At 50.6% G+C, this 22,841-nt stretch overlaps 1 protein-coding gene across 1 annotated transcript in view; it reads right to left on the bottom strand.

The window, feature by feature from the left end:
* Positions 1–22,841, bottom strand: part of LOC115139063 (neuroligin-2-like) — a 344,275-nt gene that overhangs the window by 161,829 nt on the left and 159,605 nt on the right. Inside the window, exon 3 of the mRNA XM_065025419.1 lies at positions 3,511–3,564. Within this exon, the coding sequence (XP_064881491.1) occupies positions 3,511–3,564 (54 nt within the window). The remainder of the gene's footprint in view (positions 1–3,510; positions 3,565–22,841) is intronic.

Genomic DNA, 22,841 nt, shown 5'->3' on the forward strand with positions numbered 1-22,841 from the left:
TGCCGTTTTGTCACACAACACAATGCCACCTATGTCTCAGATTATGCAATTGACATGCTGACTGCAGGAATGTCCACCAGAGCTGTTGCCAGATAATTGAATGTTAATTTCTCTACCATAAGCCACCTAAAACGTTATTTTCGAGAATTTGGCAGTACGTCCAACCGGCCTCACAACCGCAGACCACGTGTAACTATGCCAGCCCAGGACCTCCACATCTGGCATCTTCCCTTGCAGGATCGTCCGTTTGCAAAACTGAAGAATTTCTGTACAAACTGTCAGAAACCGTTTCAGGGAAGCTCATCTGTGTGTTCGTCGTTCTCACCAAGGCCTTAACCTGATGGCGTCGGCATTGTAACTGACTTCAGTGCTCACCTTCGATGGCCCGGCATCGTGTGGGCCAGGGGTTCACCATGGTGGCGGTGGGGTTATGGTATGGGTGGGCAAAAGCTACAGACAACAAACACAATTGCATTTTATCGATGACAACTTGAATGCACAGAGATACCTTGATGAGATCCTGAGTCCCATTGTCGTGACATTCATCCGCCGCCATCATCTCATGTATCAGCATGATAATGCATGGCCCCATGTTGCAAGAATCTGTACACAATTCCTGGAAGCTGAAAATGACCCAATCCTTCCATGGCCTGCATACTCACCAGACATGTCACCCATTGATCACGTTTGGGGTGCTCTGGGTCGACTTGTACGACAGTGTGTTCCACCTCCCACGAATATCCAGCAACTTCTCACAGCAATTGGAGAGGAGTGGGACAACATTCCACAGGCCACAATCAACAGCCTAATCAACTCTATCCGAAGGGGATGTGTCGCGCTGCATGAGACAAATGGTGGTCACACCAGATACTGACTGGTTTTCTGATCCACACCTCTATCTTTCTCTTAAAGTATATGTGACCAACAGATGCATATCTGTATTCCCAGTCATGTGAAATCCATAGATTAGTACCTAATGCATTTATTTAAATTGAACTATTTCTTTATATGAAGTGTAACTCAGTAAAATCTTAGAAATTGTTGCATGTTGCATTTGTATTTTTGTTCAGTGTAATCGACAGGTCTATGATAAAGCAGAGATAAACGTAGAGGTGAAGTAAATGTGAGTGCAAAGTGTGTCTGTGTGTGTGTGTGTGTGTGTGTGTGTGTGTGTGTGTGTGTGTGTGTGATCATGTTCTAGGGGCTCAGGTGGGCCTCAGTCCTTTTTGATAAAATTTGACGGAGGGGTGTGAGAGAGCGGGACAGTGACACACACACACACACACACACACACACACACACACATACACACACACACACTCCTATCCTCAGAGATCAATCAATCTTTTTATATGGGGTCAGTATAGAACATTGCTACAGCCAAATAACCTCCTTACCTTCACAACACCTGAACCTAGGAGAAAGCATTACGAAGTGCTAGTCAAGGACTTGCAGTTGTCCTTGACAACATGTTTCTTCTTTTCTTTGGCTTGAATATGATTTCTTGAATGACTACTGAATGCTTTCTGTTCACTCATTAAAATCAGAAATGTTTTTTTCATCCAAAGCATTGAAAGTGTTCAATAAAATGTCTGTGTTATACAGAAAAACTCAATTGGACTATTGTAAGACTAAGGGTCCACTCAAGTGATATGTATCGTGATGGAATTCACTATCAGGCCAAAGCAACAACAGCCAAATAGCACCGTGACAATGCCTCTAGTCGTGACAGGAAGTCAGAGGCAGGAAGTAGATGTTACAGTAATACTTGGGCTATGTTCCAATTATCTCTTCTACGTCCCAAAGTGTACACTTGTTCACGTCTCTTTACTAATTTGAAAGGAATGACTGGCATAAGAAATCTGGTGGAAACGCCCCCTAGCACACACCTTAACAATCCAATGCTTTAAGATTTTTGGGAATTAGTGAACAAGTGAACACTTCAGGAGAAAGAAGATTTTATTGGGACGGACCCAGGGCCTTATTCACGAGGTCACAACGTCGAACAATATTTACATAGAAATGTATTCTCGCTCTTTCTCTCTCTCGAGATGTATTGTGTTTTAAGTCCTCTGTCCGACATGAGTCTCTAGCAAAATAAGGTGGATTTTCAGCTCGACACATGACATTTCTATCTGAAACTTTGTAAACAGAAGTGACACCCTCCTGAATAAGCTTCAGGAGTTAGTATTAAGTCCTTCCTGTATTGAGGACTTAGGAGTCCGGTTTTTGAAAGGTGACATGGGTGGAGGTCTAGTAAACAGAGGTATGAATTAGTATTTGACATTTGGAAAATTCAGTGACGTTATGAGGTTAGGGACAGGTATTCTGTTTTCAGAAACATGATCTATTGTAAAACGTTCATTTCATGAAGCCAATCTGTAGTTGGCCCCACTGATAGCCATTTCACAACCTTTGTCAATGTGTTCGAGCAAAGAGAGACTCCATATTATCTTGACCCCAACTCTGCACACCTTTCACCTAAGAAAATACCCATTAAATATCAAAAGAACACCCAAGAGAAAAATATGAATTTTTGTACACTCAAAAAAAGAGCTGAAACATAAGAAAATGATGTGCATCATATCGACAACAGCCATTTTCTATTGGTCAAGAAATGACTCCAAGAGGCAAGATGGGGGCAGCTAATAGTGTTGTTGTGTCTGTTTATGTTGAGAAAACACAAAGGAAGAGGCCTTCATTCTGATAAAAAGGAGAATAATGTATTTCTTTAAAAAAAATCTAAATGTCTCACTTTTTCTTTCTTTCTTTCTTTCTTTCTTTCTTTCTTTCTTTCTTTCTTTCTTTCTTTCTTTCTTTCTTTCTTTCTTTCTTTCTTTCTTTCTTTCTATCTATCTATCTCTCTCTCTCAATTTTGCCCTCTCTTTCTCTATCTGGCTCAGGCTCCCCTAACCTTGACTTTTGAAGCTAGGTACATCTATCCCCACCGTGAGTATTATCTCAATAGCTATTCGGCTGCATCACATTAACATTAACTTTAATTCATGTTGTGGGAGGAACAACAATGGGGAAAGAAAAATGTTATATAGAGGCCATATTCCAGGTCGTCAAACTCCCTGTCTAGTCAGTCAGTCAGGCAATGTGTCTGAGAGGTTTTTTTGTATATGAAATGAACTCTATAGAGATGACACAATGTTGATTTCATAACTATTATATTAGTCTAATCTTGCCCACCAGCCGGCTCTTTCTCGCTGTATGCGATAGCAATTGAACCTGGTGATGAGGTTAGCCAAGGACTGTCATCATCAAACTGCTATTAAGCTAATGCTTTCTCTCAGTGAATAAGCTATTGGTTCTATGAATTCAAAATGAATACGATGATACTCAATCAACACAGACACAAACGCCAACACATTGTCTATATTTAAACACATATATCGTGTACCGCATAGCTAATAGATGTCTGTTTTACTTATGTCTCTCTATATGTCCCCCCCAAAAATACTTTTAAAAACAAGAAAAAAAGGAAAAACATGCAACGAAAAATACCTTCATCTCTCGGTCTGTTCATTGTAGACTCATGGTGTTTTTTTGTGAGCGGACCTATAGGGTGCAAGAAAAAAAGGGGGGGAAAAAGAGAAAAGAGAAAATTCAAAAAAGATTACTGGCAAAAAAAACGCAAAGAAAAAGTGAAAAGAAGAAAGAGCAAAAAAAAGAGAAAGTTCAGCAAGTCTTTTCTGTCTCTTTCTAAAAACAGACAGACTCATTATTAGAAAAGGCAACAACCGCTTCTGTCAAGATAAAAGAACGACCTCCAATCTGAAGACTCAATCACGCCTTGTCACCCGGGAGAAACAGATAGATAGTTGTTTACTAGTGGTTTATCGGTTGCGCTGCCCTTCCGGAACCCATGTTTTGTTACTTGTGTTCAAGTTGTGTTTATGGCTTCAGGGAACCATAGTAAAAATCTATGAAAGGAGGATTAGAGAATGAGTATCTGTCGTTAGAAAAACATCTCCCACCCTTACTCCCCCCTTCTCCCCTCACAACCCAAAAAAAGGAACGTCGGGCAGAGGGGTACAAAAGGGGAGGAGTGGGCCTCGTCGAAACCAAAACAAAACGCAGAATTCATCCAAAATCGACAACAACCCCCTGTTGTGACCCATGAGTAGCGTGCTACATTTTTTCACACAAACACTGACACACTCCTTCCTTATCCCTATATGTAAACTACAGTTCCCACAATGCTTTGTACAACATCAACAAGATAAACACATTAGATTCGTTTTTTTTTTTTTTAAACACACACAACAAAATGATATCTTTATTAGTCAGCCCATCGTTAGTGAGAGAGAGACACAGGGGAAGGGACCTGTAACAATGAGAGATCATGTTAAGCATGTGTTAGAAAACAGGAGAAAGGGACACAGGTGTGTGTGTGTGTGTGTGTGTGTGTGTGTGTGTGTGTGTGTGTGTGTGTGTGTGTGTGTGCGTGTGTGTGGCTTAGCGGTAAACCACAATGACATTCCCCCCAGTGAATGAGTAATTACACATACAACGCACAACAAGCTGTGTGTCAATTAGAAATGACATGTAGGTTGATGCTAGTTAGCGGAGTGTGTGCTGTGTGGTGGGTAAAAGATGCATGTAATTCAATCTGCATCTGCCCACCAGCTATTCTTGGCAAACGGAGGAGAGGGATGGAGAGGGAGAGGGAAGAGAGAGAGAGAACAGAGTGATGCTGCTCGTCTCTCCTCTCCCTCCCCTCCCCTCCCCTCATAAGTGGAAGTTTGTTGTTGAGGAACTAATCTTGTGATATGCAAAGCAGCAATCAGGGAAGCAGCCAATCAAGAAAGAGACCTGGGCTAACAGGAAGCACCATCTGCTGTTGGGCTTACAGCTAGCTAGGAGGGAAACAATGGGCAGGACTCCATCACTGTCCCCCCCTGCCAATCACAGCCCTGCCCTGCTCTGATAGGCCCGAAAACCAGGAAGTCTGTCTGTCTGTGTTATTTGTGGACAAATGAAGTTCTGTAACTGCAGTGACAGCTCAGAAAAGGTCTACATAGATAGACAACCATAAGAGTGTGTGATTGTGTCACTGGCTGTTCTTAATGAAGGTCACCGTCAGTCAGATCAAAATGAACCCGAGGTAAAATGGTTTACAGATGCAAAACATTGGGTAGAACTTAAAGAATTGCAACCCTTCGCGATGCTGATTGGATACAGCTATGCAAATGGTAAGAGAAGCAGCAGGTCAACCTGTCCGACGTGTCCTGTGTGTAGGGTACATCGTTCAACATAATGATTATTTATGGACTGTGGAAAGACAGAAGGGTTGATATCCCCTAATAACAAAGTCAATGAATCCCTGTCCACTGTATCTAGACACCTTTCAAGTCACAAGGAGGATTTAAGAGGATGCGCTAATGTCAACCACAGCATTTTCGGGCAGAAAATGTAGAAGAAAAGCTTTGCCGGGAAGTGATTTTTTGGAAAGAGCTAAAACAAGTGTAAACTGGAACAATAGCAGTGTTTGTTTAGCAGGGTCGAGTGTTAGAATATTACTATAAACGCTTTTGACATCCATCACGATAGTGTCATTGACCCTTGCTAAAAGTTACTGTACATTTAGTGAGGAAAAAGGAGCCTTGTTGTTTCATTACAACTCCTCTATGCACTCAAATCAAATCAAACGTATTTATAAAGCCCTTCTTACATCAGCTGATATCTCAAAGTGCTGTACAGAAACCCAGCCTAAAACCCCAAACAGCAAGCAATGCAGGTGTAGAAGCACTCCCACTCTTTCTCCCTTTTCTCATATCTTCTTTGTCCGTTGCTTTACACTAGCTTTCTTCTATGCCCCCCCCCCCCCCTGACCTTCTCCCTCCTCACTTCCAAAATATATACCTTATTTCCTCCTTTCCTTTCCCTCCCATCTCCCGGCAAACTCTCATACACTTTGAGCGTTTGCTCTGGCCTGCCTAGAGCGCCATATGGGTAGGGTTTGGCCGTTTTCGGACCATTCTATGGGCTCCATGATGCCAGGCAAGCTCAATCAACCACAGATAAAGTATTTGAAATGATTTGGAATAGTATTGGAACCCAGGGCTAGTGCAGAGCAGCTCACTGACTGTGAACCAGGTTACATAATGTTTTATTTCAGCTCTACTTCCACCTCTAACAACACACACACACACACACACACACACACACACACACACACACACACACACACACACACACACACACGTGTATCTATTAACATGTGTCTGTGCAGACAGACAGAGTAAGTATAGTCTTCGTGGTGAGCATCTAATTGTGTCCAGCAGACAGCAGTGTGATTGTACAGGTTGACGTATGAGTCACTGAGCGTTTCACCGACAGGCTGGAAGTGGACTAAAAAGAGGAATGATGGTGGTTGGGTTGAGAGGAGGAGGACATGGGGTGTGTGTGTCTAGTCTCACCGTGTTTTATTTATGATGACTCACGCACCACACGTCTTTCTCCAAGCCCCTGTCTCTCCCTTCGTCACCCCTCCTCCAACCTGTGGAAGCATGAGTCAGCCACCCACCCATTCCGTGGGGCATGCCTTGTCAGTAGATGGCAACACTGTGTGTGTGTGTGTGTGTGTGTGTGTGTGTGTGTGTGTGTGTGTGTGTGTGTGTGTCATGACTATCTCTGACACTATCTATTTATAGAATATGTAGATATTCTATGTGTGAAAAATCACCAAGTATGATTAATTGGTTTACTATATATGGTTCTGTTCATTCAATCTGGCCTTTTAACTAAACTCTCTATGTTCCTTTATGAAGACCATCTAAAACATCTGTTTAGGTTACTGATTAGCATGGATAGGTCACGTATCTCTATTTGTTGTCCAGTGTTACTTAGTTTTCTCTCTCTCTCTCTCTCTCTCTCTCTCTCTCTCTCTCTCTCTCTCTCTCTCCCTCTCTCTCTCCCTCCCCCTCTCTCTCCCTCCATCCCTCCCTCTCTCCCTCAGAAACAGAACAGAGTGTGGCATTATAAGGTGAGAGAAAAGGAGAAAATAGGGTGTTTCATATGAAGAGAATCAGTGTGAAAAATACATATTTATAACGGAAGGAGAATGTGAGGTAAAAAAGTATAAACAGTGTAATGGAGGAAGATGGAGGTGTAATGGAGGTGTTTGAACACAGAGAGAGAGCTTGAGAGAGAGATTGAGAGAGAGTTTGAGAGAGATTCAGAGAGAGAGATGGACGGACAGACAGACAGACAGACAGACAGACAGACAGACAGACAGACAGACAGACAGACAGACAGACAGACAGACAGACAGACAGACAGACAGACAGACTGGGAAGGGATATTGAGAGAAAAAGAGACAGCAGAGAGGACGAGTTAGACAGAGAGACAGCAGAGAGGGTGAGTTAGACAGAGAGAGACTGCAGAGAGGACAAGTTAGACAGAGAGAGAGACTGCAGAGAGGACGAGATAGACAGAGAGAGACTGCAAAGTGGGCAGGACAGCAAAGTTAGACAGAGAGAAACTGTAGAAAGGGCGAGTTAAACAGAGAGAGACTGCAGAGAGGGCAGGACAGCAGAGTTAGACAGAGAGAGACTGCAGAGAGGGCAGGACAGCAGAGTTAGACAGAGAGAGACTGCAGAGAGGGCAGGACAGCAGAGTTAGACAGAGAGAGACTGCAGAGAGGGCAGGACAGCAGAGTTAGATAGAGAGAGACTGCAGAGAGGGCAGGAAGGCAGAGTTAGACAGAGAGACAGCAGAGAGGGCGAGTTGGACAGAGAGACAGCAGAGAGGGCAAATTAGACAGAGAGAGACTGCAGAGAGGGAAGGACAGCAGTTAGACAGAGAGACTGCAGAGAGGGCAGGACAGCAGAGTTAGACAGAGAAAGACTGCAGAGAGGGCAGGACAGCAGAGTTAGACAGAGAGAGACTGCAGAGAGGGCAGGAAAACAGAGTTAGACAGAGAGAGACTGCAGAGAGGGCAGGACAGCAGAGTTAGACAGAGAAAGACTGCAGAGAGGGCAGGACAGCAGTTAGACAGAGAGAGACTGCAGAGAGGGCAGGACAGCAGTTAGACAGAGAGAGACTGCAGAGAGGGCAGGACAGCAGAGTTAGACAGAGAGAGACTGCAGAGAGGGCAGGACAGCAGAGTTAGACAGAGAAAGACTGCAGAGAGGGCAGGACAGCAGAGTTAGACAGAGAGAGACTGCAGAGAGGGCAAGAAAGCAGGTAGACAGAGAGAGACTGCAGAGAGGGCAGGACAGCAGAGTTAGACAGAGAGAGACTGCAGAGAGGGCAGGACAGCAGAGTTAGACAGAGAGAGACTGCAGAGAGGGCAGGACAGCAGAGTTAGACAGAGAGAGACTGCAGAGAGGGCAGGACAGCAGAGTTAGACAGAGAGAGACTGCAGAGAGGGCAGGACAGCAGAGTTAGACAGAGAGAGACTGCAGAGAGGGCAGGACAGCAGAGTTAGACAGAGAGAGACTGCAGAGGGCAGGACAGCAGAGTTAGACAGAGAGACTGCAGAGAGGGCAGGACAGCAGTTAGACAGAGAGAGACTGCAGAGAGGGCAGGACAGCAGAGTTAGACAGAGAGAGACTGCAGAGAGGGCAGGACAGCAGAGTTAGACAGAGAGAGACTGCAGAGAGGGCAGGACAGCAGAGTTAGACAGAGAGAGACTGCAGAGAGGGCAGGACAGCAGAGTTAGACAGAGAGAGACTGCAGAGAGGGCAGGACAGCAGAGTTAGACAGAGAGAGACTGCAGAGAGGGCAGGACAGCAGAGTTAGACAGAGAGAGACTGCAGAGAGGGCAGGACAGCAGAGTTAGACAGAGAGAGACTGCAGAGAGGGCAGGACAGCAGAGTTAGACAGAGAGAGACTGCAGAGAGGGCAGGACAGCAGTTAGACAGAGAGAGACTGCAGAGAGGGCAGGACAGCAGAGTTAGACAGAGAGAGACTGCAGAGAGGGCAGGACAGCAGAGTTAGACAGAGAGAGACTGCAGAGAGGGCAGGACAGCAGAGTTAGACAGAGAGAGACTGCAGAGAGGGCAGGACAGCAGTTAGACAGAGAGAGACTGCAGAGAGGGCAGGACAGCAGAGTTAGATAGAGAGAGACTGCAGAGAGGGCAGGACAGCAGTTAGACAGAGAGAGACTGCAGAGAGGGGCAGGACAGCAGAGTTAGATAGAGAGAGACTGCAGAGAGGGCAGGACAGCAGTTAGACAGAGAGAGACTGCAGAGAGGGCAGGACAGCAGAGTTAGATAGAGAGAGACTGCAGAGAGGGCAGGACAGCAGTTAGACAGAGAGAGACTGCAGAGAGGGCAGGACAGCAGTTAGACAGAGAGAGACTGCAGAGAGGGCAGGACAGCAGTTAGACAGAGAGAGACTGCAGAGAGGGCAGGACAGCAGAGTTAGACAGAGAGAGACTGCAGAGAGGGCAGGACAGCAGTTAGACAGAGAGAGACTGCAGAGAGGGCAGGACAGCAGTTAGACAGAGAGAGACTGCAGAGAGGGCAGGACAGCAGAGTTAGACAGAGAGAGACTGCAGAGAGGGCAGGACAGCAGAGTTAGACAGAGAGAGACTGCAGAGAGGGCAGGACAGCAGAGTTAGACAGAGAGAGACTGCAGAGAGGGCAGGACAGCAGAGTTAGACAGAGAGAGACTGCAGAGAGGACAGCAGTTAGACAGGACAGAGAGGCAGGACAGCAGAGTTAGACAGAGAGAGACTGCAGAGAGGGCAGGACAGCAGAGTTAGACAGAGAGAGACTGCAGAGAGGGCAGGACAGCAGAGTTAGACAGAGAGAGACTGCAGAGAGGGCAGGACAGCAGTTAGACAGAGAGAGACTGCAGAGAGGGCAGGACAGCAGAGTTAGACAGAGAGAGACTGCAGAGAGGGCAGGACAGCAGAGTTAGACAGAGATAGACTGCAGAGAGGGCAGGACTTAGACAGAGAGAGACTGCAGAGAGGGCAGGACAGCAGAGTTAGACAGAGAGAGACTGCAGAGAGGGCAGGACAGCAGAGTTAGACAGAGAGAGACTGCAGAGAGGGCAGGACAGCAGAGTTAGACAGAGAGAGACTGCAGAGAGGGCAGGACAGCAGAGTTAGACAGAGAGAGACTGCAGAGAGGGCAGGACAGCAGAGTTAGACAGAGAGAGACTGCAGAGAGGGCAGGACAGCAGAGTTAGACAGAGAGAGACTGCAGAGAGGGCAGGACAGCAGTTAGACAGAGAGAGACTGCAGAGAGGGCAGGACAGCAGTTAGACAGAGAGAGACTGCAGAGAGGGCAGGACAGCAGAGTTAGACAGAGAGAGACTGCAGAGAGGGCAGGACAGCAGTTAGACAGAGAGAGACTGCAGAGAGGGCAGGACAGCAGAGTTAGACAGAGAGAGACTGCAGAGAGGGCAGGACAGCAGTTAGACAGAGAGAGACTGCAGAGAGGGCAGGACAGCAGCAGTTAGACAGAGAGAGACTGCAGAGAGGGCAGGACAGCAGAGTTAGACAGAGAGAGACTGCAGAGAGGGCAGGACAGCAGTTAGACAGAGAGAGACTGCAGAGAGGGCAGGACAGCAGTTAGACAGAGAGAGACTGCAGAGAGGGCAGGACAGCAGAGTTAGACAGAGAGAGACTGCAGAGAGGGCAGGAAAGCAGTTAGACAGAGAGAGACTGCAGAGAGGGCAGGACAGCAGAGTTAGACAGAGAGAGACTGCAGAGAGGGCAGGAAAGCAGTTAGACAGAGAGAGACTGCAGAGAGGGCAGGACAGCAGTTAGACAGAGAGAGACTGCAGAGAGGGCAGGACAGCAGTTAGACAGAGAGAGACTGCAGAGAGGGCAGGACAGCAGAGACAGAGAGAGACTGCAGAGAGGGCAGGACAGCAGTTAGACAGAGAGAGACTGCAGAGAGGGCAGGACAGCAGAGTTAGACAGAGAGAGACTGCAGAGAGGGCAGGAAAGCAGTTAGACAGAGAGAGACTGCAGAGAGGGCAGGACAGCAGAGTTAGACAGAGAGAGACTGCAGAGAGGGCAGGACAGCAGTTAGACAGAGATAGACTGCAGAGAGGGCAGGACAGCAGTTAGACAGAGAGAGACTGCAGAGAGGGCAGGACAGCAGAGTTAGACAGAGAGAGACTGCAGAGAGGGCAGGACAGCAGAGTTAGACAGAGAGAGACTGCAGAGAGGGCAGGACAGCAGTTAGACAGAGAGAGACTGCAGAGAGGGCAGGACAGCAGAGTTAGACAGAGAGAGACTGCAGAGAGGGCAGGACAGCAGTTAGACAGAGAGAGACTGCAGAGAGGGCAGGACAGCAGAGTTAGACAGAGAGAGACTGCAGAGAGGGCAGGACAGCAGAGTTAGACAGAGAGAGACTGCAGAGAGGGCAGGAAAGCAGTTAGACAGAGAGAGACTGCAGAGAGGGCAGGACAGCAGAGTTAGACAGAGAGAGACTGCAGAGAGGGCAGGACAGCAGAGTTAGACAGAGAGAGACTGCAGAGAGGGCAGGACAGCAGAGTTAGACAGAGAGAGACTGCAGAGAGGGCAGGACAGCAGAGTTAGACAGAGAGAGACTGCAGAGAGGGCAGGACAGCAGTTAGACAGAGAGAGACTGCAGAGAGGGCAGGACAGCAGAGTTAGACAGAGAGAGACTGCAGAGAGGGCAGGAAAGCAGTTAGACAGAGAGAGACTGCAGAGAGGGCAGGACAGCAGTTAGACAGAGAGACTGCAGAGAGGGCAGGACAGCAGAGTTAGACAGAGAGAGACTGCAGAGAGGGCAGGACAGCAGAGTTAGACAGAGAGAGACTGCAGAGAGGGCAGGACAGCAGTTAGACAGAGAGAGACTGCAGAGAGGGCAGGACAGCAGAGTTAGACAGAGAGAGACTGCAGAGAGGGCAGGACAGCAGAGTTAGACAGAGAGAGACTGCAGAGAGGGCAGGACAGCAGAGTTAGACAGAGAGAGACTGCAGAGAGGGCAGGACAGCAGAGTTAGACAGAGAGAGACTGCAGAGAGGGCAGGACAGCAGAGTTAGACAGAGAGAGACTGCAGAGAGGGCAGGACAGCAGAGTTAGACAGAGAGAGACTGCAGAGAGGGCAGGACAGCAGTTAGACAGAGAGAGACTGCAGAGAGGGCAGGACAGCAGAGTTAGACAGAGAGAGACTGCAGAGAGGGCAGGAAAGCAGTTAGACAGAGAGACTGCAGAGAGGGCAGGACAGCAGAGTTAGACAGAGAGACTGCAGAGAGGGCAGAGAGAGACTGCAGAGAGGGCAGGACAGCAGTTAGACAGAGAGAGACTGCAGAGAGGGCAGGACAGCAGTTAGATAGAGAGAGACTGCAGAGAGGGCAGGACAGCAGTTAGACAGAGAGAGACTGCAGAGAGGGCAGGACAGCAGAGTTAGACAGAGAGAGACTGCAGAGAGGGCAGGACAGCAGAGTTAGACAGAGAGAGACTGCAGAGAGGGCAGGACAGAGTTAGACAGAGAGAGACTGCAGAGAGGGCAGGACAGCAGAGTTAGACAGAGAGAGACTGCAGAGAGGGCAGGACAGCAGAGTTAGACAGAGAGAGACTGCAGAGAGGGCAGGACAGCAGTTAGACAGAGAGAGACTGCAGAGAGGGCAGGACAGCAGAGTTAGACAGAGAGAGACTGCAGAGAGGGCAGGAAGCAGTTAGACAGAGAGAGACTGCAGAGAGGGCAGGACAGCAGTTAGACAGAGAGAGACTGCAGAGAGGGCAGGACAGCAGAGTTAGACAGAGAGAGACTGCAGAGAGGGCAGGACAGCAGAGTTAGACAGAGAGAGACTGCAGAGAGGGCAGGACAGAGGGACAGGAGAGGGCAGTTAGAGAGTTAGAGAGACTGCAGAGAGGGCAGGACAGCAGAGTTAGACAGAGAGAGACTGCAGAGAGGGCAGGACAGCAGAGTTAGACAGAGAGAGACTGCAGAGAGGGCAGGACAGCAGAGTTAGACAGAGAGAGACTGCAGAGAGGGCAGGACAGCAGAGTTAGACAGAGAGAGACTGCAGAGAGGGCAGGACAGCAGTTAGACAGAGAGAGACTGCAGAGAGGGCAGGACAGCAGAGTTAGACAGAGAGAGACTGCAGAGAGGGCAGGACAGCAGAGTTAGACAGAGAGAGACTGCAGAGAGGGCAGGAAAGCAGTTAGATAGAGAGAGACTGCAGAGAGGGCAGGACAGCAGAGTTAGACAGAGAGAGACTGCAGAGAGGGCAGGACAGCAGAGTTAGACAGAGAGGGCAGACTGCAGAGAGGACTGCAGAGAGGGCAGGACAGCAGAGTTAGACAGAGAGAGACTGCAGAGAGGGCAGGACAGCAGAGTTAGACAGAGAGAGACTGCAGAGAGGGCAGGACAGCAGTTAGACAGAGAGAGACTGCAGAGAGGGCAGGACAGCAGAGTTAGACAGAGAGAGACTGCAGAGAGGGCAGGACAGCAGTTAGACAGAGAGAGACTGCAGAGAGGGCAGGACAGCAGAGTTAGACAGAGAGAGACTGCAGAGAGGGCAGGACAGCAGAGTTAGACAGAGAGAGACTGCAGAGAGGGCAGGACAGCAGAGTTAGACAGAGAGAGACTGCAGAGAGGGCAGGACAGCAGAGTTAGACAGAGAGAGACTGCAGAGAGGGCAGGACAGCAGAGTTAGACAGAGAGAGACTGCAGAGAGGGCAGGACAGCAGAGTTAGACAGAGAGAGACTGCAGAGAGGGCAGGACAGCAGCAGACAGAGTTAGACTGCAGAGAGGGCAGGACAGCAGAGTTAGACAGAGAGGGCAGAGACAGGACAGCAGAGTTAGACAGAGAGAGACTGCAGAGAGGGCAGGAAAGCAGTTAGACAGAGAGAGACTGCAGAGAGGGCAGGACAGCAGTTAGACAGAGAGAGACTGCAGAGAGGGCAGGACAGCAGAGTTAGACAGAGAGAGACTGCAGAGAGGGCAGGACAGCAGAGTTAGACAGAGAGAGACTGCAGAGAGGGCAGACAGAGAGGCAGGACAGGACAGCAGTTAGACAGAGAGAGACTGCAGAGAGGGCAGGACAGCAGAGTTAGAGAGAGAGACTGCAGAGAGGGCAGGACAGCAGAGTTAGACAGAGAGAGACTGCAGAGAGGGCAGGACAGCAGAGTTAGACAGAGAGAGACTGCAGAGAGGGCAGGAAAGCAGTTAGACAGAGAGAGAGAGAGAGACTGCAGAGAGGGCAGGGCAGGACAGCAGAGTTAGACAGAGAGAGACTGCAGAGAGGGCAGGACAGCAGTTAGACAGAGAGAGACTGCAGAGAGGGCAGGACAGCAGAGTTAGACAGAGAGAGACTGCAGAGAGGGCAGGACAGCAGAGTTAGACAGAGAGAGACTGCAGAGAGGGCAGGACAGCAGAGTTAGACAGAGAGAGACTGCAGAGAGGGCAGGACAGCAGAGTTAGACAGAGAGAGACTGCAGAGAGGGCAGGACAGCAGAGTTAGACAGAGAGAGACTGCAGAGAGGGCAGGACAGCAGAGTTAGACAGAGAGAGACTGCAGAGAGGGCAGGACAGCAGAGTTAGACAGAGAGAGACTGCAGAGAGGGCAGGACAGCAGAGTTAGACAGAGAGAGACTGCAGAGAGGGCAGGACAGCAGAGTTAGATAGAGAGAGACTGCAGAGAGGGCAGGACAGCAGAGTTAGACAGAGAGAGACTGCAGAGAGGGCAGGAAAGCAGTTAGATAGAGAGAGACAGAGTTAGACAGAGAGAGACTGCAGAGAGGGCAGGACAGCAGAGTTAGACAGAGAGAGACTGCAGAGAGGGCAGGACAGCAGTTAGACAGAGAGAGACTGCAGAGAGGGCAGGACAGCAGTTAGACAGAGAGAGACTGCAGAGAGGGCAGGACAGCAGAGTTAGACAGAGAGAGACTGCAGAGAGGGCAGGACAGCAGAGTTAGACAGAGAGAGACTGCAGAGAGGGCAGGACAGCAGAGTTAGACAGAGAGAGACTGCAGAGAGGGCAGGACAGCAGAGTTAGACAGAGAGAGACAGGACAGACAGAGAGAGACTGCAGAGAGGGCAGGACAGTTAGACAGAGAGAGACTGCAGAGAGGGCAGGACAGCAGAGTTAGACAGAGAGGACTGCAGAGAGGGCAGGACAGCAGTTAGACAGAGAGAGACTGCAGAGAGGGCAGGACAGCAGAGTTAGATAGAGAGAGACTGCAGAGAGGGCAGGACAGCAGAGTTAGACAGAGAGAGACTGCAGAGAGGGCAGGACAGCAGTTAGACAGAGAGAGACTGCAGAGAGGGCAGACAGCAGAGTTAGACAGAGAGAGACTGCAGAGAGGGCAGGACAGCAGAGTTAGACAGAGAGAGACTGCAGAGAGGGCAGGACAGCAGAGTTAGATAGAGAGAGACTGCAGAGAGGGCAGGACAGCAGTTAGACAGAGAGAGACTGCAGAGAGGGCAGGACAGCAGAGTTAGACAGAGAGAGACTGCAGAGAGGGCAGGACAGCAGAGTTAGACAGAGAGACTGCAGAGAGGGCAGGAAAGCAGCAGACAGAGAGAGACTGCAGAGAGGGCAGGACAGCAGAGTTAGACAGAGAGAGACTGCAGAGAGGGCAGGACAGCAGAGTTAGACAGAGAGAGACTGCAGAGAGGGCAGGAAAGCAGTTAGACAGAGAGAGACTGCAGAGAGGGCAGGACAGCAGAGTTAGACAGAGAGAGACTGCAGAGAGGGCAGGACAGCAGAGTTAGACAGAGAGAGACTGCAGAGAGGGCAGGACAGCAGAGTTAGACAGAGAGAGACTGCAGAGAGGGCAGGACAGCAGAGTTAGACAGAGAGAGACTGCAGAGAGGGCAGGACAGCAGTTAGTTAGACAGAGAGAGACTGCAGAGAGGGCAGGACAGCAGAGTTAGACAGAGAGAGACTGCAGAGAGGGCAGGACAGCAGAGTTAGACAGAGAGAGACTGCAGACAGAGGGCAGGAGAGACAGCAGGACAGCAGAGTTAGACAGAGAGAGACTGCAGAGAGGGCAGGAAAGCAGTTAGATAGAGAGAGACTGCAGAGAGGGCAGGACAGCAGTTAGACAGAGAGAGACTGCAGAGAGGGCAGGACAGCAGAGTTAGACAGAGAGAGACTGCAGAGAGGGCAGGAAAACAGCAGAGTTAGACAGAGAGAGACTGCAGAGAGGGCAGGACAGCAGAGTTAGACAGAGAGAGACTGCAGAGAGGGCAGGACAGCAGTTAGACAGAGAGAGACTGCAGAGAGGGCAGGACAGCAGAGTTAGACAGAGAGAGACTGCAGAGAGGGCAGAGACAGGACAGAGAGTTAGACAGAGAGAGACTGCAGAGAGGGCAGGACAGCAGTTAGACAGAGATAGACTGCAGAGAGGGCAGGACTGCAGAGAGGGCAGGACAGCAGAGTTAGATAGAGAGAGACTGCAGAGAGGGCAGGAAAGCAGTTAGACAGAGATAGACTGCAGAGAGGGCAGGACAGCAGTTAGACAGAGAGAGACTGCAGAGGACAGCAGAGAGGACTGCAGGACAGGACAGCAGTTAGACAGAGAGAGACTGCAGAGAGGGCAGGACAGCAGAGTTAGACAGAGAGAGACTGCAGAGAGGGCTGCAGAGAGGGCAGGACAGCAGAGTTAGACAGAGAGAGACTGCAGAGAGGGCAGGACAGCAGAGTTAGACAGAGAGAGACTGCAGAGAGGGCAGGACAGCAGAGTTAGACAGAGAGAGACTGCAGAGAGGGCAGGACAGCAGAGTTAGACAGAGAGAGACTGCAGAGAGGGCAGGACAGCAGAGTTAGACAGAGAGAGACTGCAGAGAGGGCAGGACAGCAGAGTTAGACAGAGAGAGACTGCAGAGAGGGCAGGACAGCAGTTAGACAGAGAGAGACTGCAGAGAGGGCAGGACAGCAGAGTTAGACAGAGAGAGACTGCAGAGAGGGCAGGAAAGCAGTTAGACAGAGAGAGACTGCAGAGAGGGCAGGACAGCAGAGTTAGACAGAGAGAGACTGCAGAGAGGGCAGGAGGAAAGCAGCAGAGTTAGACAGAGAGAGACTGCAGAGAGGGCAGGACAGCAGAGTTAGACAGAGAGAGACTGCAGAGAGGGCAGGACAGCAGAGTTAGACAGAGAGAGACTGCAGAGAGGGCAGGACAGCAGAGTTAGACAGAGAGAGACTGCAGAGAGGGCAGGACAGCAGAGTTAGACAGAGAGAGACTGCAGAGAGGGCAGGACAGCAGAGTTAGACAGAGAGAGACTGCAGAGAGGGCAGGACAGCAGAGTTAGACAGAGAGAGACTGCAGAGAGGGCAGGAAGCAGTTAGACAGAGAGAGACTGCAGAGAGGGCAGGAGCAGTTAGACAGAGAGAGACTGCAGAGAGGGCAGGACAGCAGAGTTAGACAGAGAGAGACTGCAGAGAGGGCAGGACAGCAGAGTTAGACAGAGAGAGACTGCAGAGAGGGCAGGACAGCAGAGTTAGACAGAGAGAGACTGCAGAGAGGGCAGGACAGCAGAGTTAGACAGAGAGAGACTGCAGAGAGGGCAGGACAGCAGGAGTTAGACAGAGAGAGACTGCAGAGAGGGCAGGACAGCAGAGTTAGACAGAGAGAGACTGCAGAGAGGGCAGGACAGCAGAGTTAGATAGAGAGAGACTGCAGAGAGGGCAGGACAGCAGTTAGACAGAGAGAGACTGCAGAGAGGGCAGGACAGCAGAGTTAGATAGAGAGAGACTGCAGAGAGGGCAGGAAAGCAGTTAGACAGAGATAGACTGCAGAGAGGGCAGGACAGCAGTTAGACAGAGAGAGACTGCAGAGAGGGCAGGACAGCAGAGTTAGATAGAGAGAGACTGCAGAGAGGGCAGGACAGCAGTTAGACAGAGAGAGACTGCAGAGAGGGCAGGACAGCAGAGAGAGACAGAGAGGGCAGACTGCAGAGAGGGCAGGACAGCAGAGTTAGACAGAGAGAGACTGCAGAGAGGGCAGGACAGCAGTTAGACAGAGAGAGACTGCAGAGAGGGCAGGACAGCAGAGTTAGACAGAGAGAGACTGCAGAGAGGGCAGGACAGCAGAGTTAGACAGAGAGAGACTGCAGAGAGGGCAGGACAGGAGTTAGACAGAGTTAGAGACTGCAGAGAGAGACAGTTAGACAGAGAGGACTGCAGGAGGGCAGCAGCAGAGTTAGATAGAGAGAGACTGCAGAGAGGGCAGGACAGCAGAGTTAGACAGAGAGAGACTGCAGAGAGGGCAGGACAGCAGAGTTAGACAGAGAGAGACTGCAGAGAGGGCAGGACAGCAGTTAGACAGAGAGAGACTGCAGAGAGGGCAGGACAGCAGAGTTAGAGCAGAGAGGGCAGGACAGCAGAGTTAGACAGAGAGAGACTGCAGAGAGGGCAGGACAGCAGAGTTAGACAGAGAGAGACTGCAGAGAGGGCAGGACAGCAGAGTTAGACAGAGAGAGACTGCAGAGAGGGCAGGACAGCAGAGTTAGACAGAGAGAGACTGCAGAGAGGGCAGGACAGCAGAGTTAGACAGAGAGAGACTGCAGAGAGGGCAGGACAGCAGCAGAGAGGGCAGGACAGGAGAGTTAGACAGAGAGAGACTGCAGAGAGGGCAGGAAAGCAGTTAGACAGAGAGAGACTGCAGAGAGGGCAGGACAGCAGAGTTAGATAGAGAGAGACTGCAGAGAGGGCAGGAAAGCAGTTAGATAGAGAGAGACTGCAGAGAGGGCAGGACAGCAGAGTTAGACAGAGAGAGACTGCAGAGAGGGCAGGACAGCAGAGTTAGATAGAGAGAGACTGCAGAGAGGGCAGGAAAGCAGTTAGACAGAGATAGACTAGAGAGGGCAGAGAGAGACTGCAGAGAGGGCAGGACAGCAGAGTTAGATAGAGAGAGACTGCAGAGAGGGCAGGAAAGCAGTTAGACAGAGATAGACTACAGAGAGGGCAGGACAGGAGAGTTAGACAGAGAGAGACTGCAGAGAGGGCAGGAAAACAGTTAGACAGAGATAGACTGCAGAGAGGGCAGGACAGCAGTTAGACAGAGAGAGACTGCAGAGAGGGCAGGACAGCAGAGTTAGACAGAGAGAGACTGCAGAGAGGGCAGGAAAACAGTTAGACAGAGATAGACTGCAGAGAGGGCAGAGTTAGACAGAGAGAGACTGCAGAGAGGGCAGGACAGCAGAGTTAGACAGAGAGAGACTGCAGAGAGGGCAGGAAAGCAGTTAGACAGAGAGAGACTGCAGAGAGGGCAGGACAGCAGAGTTAGACAGAGAGAGACTGCAGAGAGGGCAGGACAGCAGAGTTAGATAGAGATAGACTACAGAGAGGGCAGGACAGGAGAGTTAGACAGAGAGAGACTGCAGAGAGGGCAGGAAAGCAGTTAGACAGAGAGAGACTGCAGAGAGGGCAGGACAGCAGAGTTAGACAGAGAGAGACTGCAGAGAGGGCAGGACAGCAGAGTTAGACAGAGAGAGACTGCAGAGAGGGCAGGACAGCAGAGTTAGACAGAGAGAGACTGCAGAGAGGGCAGGACAGCAGAGTTAGATAGAGAGAGACTGCAGAGAGGGCAGGAAAGCAGTTAGACAGAGATAGACTGCAGAGAGGGCAGGACAGCAGTTAGACAGAGAGAGACTGCAGAGAGGGCAGGACAGCAGAGTTAGATAGAGAGAGACTGCAGAGAGGGCAGGAAAGCAGTTAGACAGAGAGAGACTGCAGAGAGGGCAGGACAGCAGAGTTAGACAGAGAGAGACTGCAGAGAGGGCAGGAAAAGAGTTAGACAGAGAGAGACTGCAGAGAGGGCAGGACAGACAGTTAGACAGAGAGAGACTGCAGAGAGGGCAGGACAGCAGTTAGACAGAGAGAGAGACTGCAGAGAGGGCAGGAGGGCAGGACAGAGTTAGACAGAGAGAGACTGCAGAGAGGGCAGGACAGCAGAGTTAGACAGAGAGAGACTGCAGAGAGGGCAGGACAGCAGAGTTAGACAGAGAGAGACTGCAGAGAGGGCAGGACAGCAGAGTTAGACAGAGAGAGACTGCAGAGAGGGCAGGACAGCAGAGTTAGACAGAGAGAGACTGCAGAGAGGGCAGGACAGCAGTTAGACAGAGAGAGACTGCAGAGAGGGCAGGACAGCAGAGTTAGACAGAGAGAGACTGCAGAGAGGGCAGGACAGCAGAGTTAGACAGAGAGAGACTGCAGAGAGGGCAGGACAGCAGAGTTAGACAGAGAGAGACTGCAGAGAGGGCAGGACAGCAGAGTTAGACAGAGAGAGACTGCAGAGAGGGCAGGAAAGCAGTTAGACAGAGAGAGACTGCAGAGAGGGCAGGACAGCAGAGTTAGACAGAGAGAGACTGCAGAGAGGGCAGGACAGCAGAGTTAGATAGAGAGAGACTGCAGAGAGGGCAGGACAGGAGAGTTAGACAGAGAGAGACTGCAGAGAGGGCAGGAAAACAGTTAGACAGAGATAGACTGCAGAGAGGGCAGGACAGCAGAGTTAGACAGAGAGAGACTGCAGAGAGGGCAGGACAGCAGTTAGACAGAGAGAGACTGCAGAGAGGGCAGGACAGCAGAGTTAGACAGAGAGAGACTGCAGAGAGGGCAGGACAGCAGAGTTAGACAGAGAGAGACTGCAGAGAGGGCAGGACAGCAGTTAGACAGAGAGAGACTGCAGAGAGGGCAGGACAGCAGAGTTAGACAGAGAGAGACTGCAGAGAGGGCAGGACAGCAGAGTTAGAGAGAGACTGCAGAGAGGGCAGGACAGTTAGACAGAGAGAGACTGGCAGGACAGCAGAGTTAGACAGAGAGAGACTGCAGAGAGGGCAGGACAGCAGAGTTAGACAGAGAGAGACTGCAGAGAGGGCAGGACAGCAGTTAGACAGAGAGAGACTGCAGAGAGGGCAGGACAGCAGAGTTAGCAGAGAGAGACTGCAGAGAGGGCAGGACAGCAGTTAGACAGAGAGAGACTGCAGAGAGGGCAGGACAGCAGAGTTAGACAGAGAGAGACTGCAGAGAGGGCAGGACAGCAGTTAGACAGAGAGAGACTGCAGAGAGGGCAGGACAGCAGAGTTAGACAGAGAGAGACTGCAGAGAGGGCAGGACAGCAGAGTTAGACAGAGAGAGACTGCAGAGAGGGCAGGACAGCAGAGTTAGACAGAGAGAGACTGCAGAGAGGGCAGGACAGCAGAGTTAGACAGAGAGAGACTGCAGAGAGGGCAGGACAGCAGAGTTAGACAGAGAGAGACTGCAGAGAGGGCAGGAAAACAGCAGAGATTAGACAGAGAGAGACTGCAGAGAGGGCAGGACAGCAGTTAGACAGAGAGAGACTGCAGAGAGGGCAGGACAGCAGAGTTAGATAGAGAGAGACTGCAGAGAGAGACAGCAGAGTTAGACAGAGAGAGACAGAGAGGGCAGGACAGCAGTTAGACAGAGAGAGACTGCAGAGAGGGCAGGACAGCAGAGTTAGACAGAGAGAGACTGCAGAGAGGGCAGGACAGCAGAGTTAGACAGAGAGAGACTGCAGAGAGGGCAGGACAGCAGTTAGACAGAGAGAGACTGCAGAGAGGGACAGAGAGAGACTGAGAGAGGGCAGGACAGAGTTAGACAGAGAGAGACTGCAGAGAGGGCAGGACAGCAGAGTTAGACAGAGAGAGACTGCAGAGAGGGCAGGACAGCAGAGTTAGATAGAGAGAGACTGCAGAGAGGGCAGGACAGCAGTTAGACAGAGAGAGACTGCAGAGAGGGCAGGACAGCAGAGTTAGACAGAGAGAGACTGCAGAGAGGGCAGGACAGCAGAGTTAGACAGAGAGAGACTGCAGAGAGGGCAGGACAGCAGAGTTAGACAGAGAGAGACTGCAGAGAGGGCAGGACAGCAGAGTTAGATTAGAGAGAGAGACTGCAGAGAGGGCAGGAAAACAGTTAGACAGAGATAGACTGCAGAGAGGGCAGGACAGCAGTTAGACAGAGAGAGACTGCAGAGAGGGCAGAGAGGGCAGGACAGCAGAGTTAGACAGAGAGAGACTGCAGAGAGGGCAGGAAAGCAGTTAGACAGAGATAGACTGCAGAGAGGGCAGGACAGCAGTTAGACAGAGAGACTGCAGAGAGGGCAGGACAGCAGAGTTAGACAGAGAGAGACTGCAGAGAGGGCAGGAAAGCAGTTAGACAGAGAGAGAGAGAGACTGCAGAGAGGGCAGGACAGCAGAGTTAGACAGAGAGAGACTGCAGAGAGGGCAGGACAGCAGAGTTAGACAGAGAGAGACTGCAGAGAGGGCAGGACAGCAGAGTTAGACAGAGAGAGACTGCAGAGAGGGCAGGACAGCAGAGTTAGACAGAGAGAGACTGCAGAGAGGGCAGGACAGCAGAGTTAGACAGAGAGAGACTGCAGAGAGGGCAGGACAGCAGAGTTAGACAGAGAGAGACTGCAGAGAGGGCAGGACAGTTAGACAGAGAGAGACAGAGAGAGACAGCAGAGTTAGACAGAGAGGACTGCAGAGAGGGCAGCAGGACAGAGTTAGACAGAGAGAGACTGCAGAGAGGGCAGGACAGCAGAGTTAGACAGAGAGAGACTGCAGAGAGGGCAGGAAAGCAGTTAGACAGAGAGAGACTGCAGAGAGGGCAGGACAGCAGAGTTAGACAGAGAGAGACTGCAGAGAGGGCAGGACAGCAGAGTTAGATAGAGAGGGCAGAGAGGGCAGGAAGCAGTTAGATAGAGAGAGACTGCAGAGAGGGCAGGACAGCAGAGTTAGACAGAGAGAGACTGCAGAGAGGGCAGGACAGCAGAGTTAGATAGAGAGAGACTGCAGAGAGGGACAGGACAGCAGAGTTAGACAGAGAGAGACTGCAGAGAGGGCAGGACAGCAGAGTTAGAGAGAGAGACTGCAGAGAGGGCAGGAAAGCAGTTAGATAGAGAGAGACTGCAGAGAGGGCAGGACAG

Source organism: Oncorhynchus nerka, linkage group LG12 (genome assembly GCF_034236695.1).
Source record: "Oncorhynchus nerka isolate Pitt River linkage group LG12, Oner_Uvic_2.0, whole genome shotgun sequence".
Classification (NCBI taxonomy): domain Eukaryota; kingdom Metazoa; phylum Chordata; class Actinopteri; order Salmoniformes; family Salmonidae; genus Oncorhynchus; species Oncorhynchus nerka.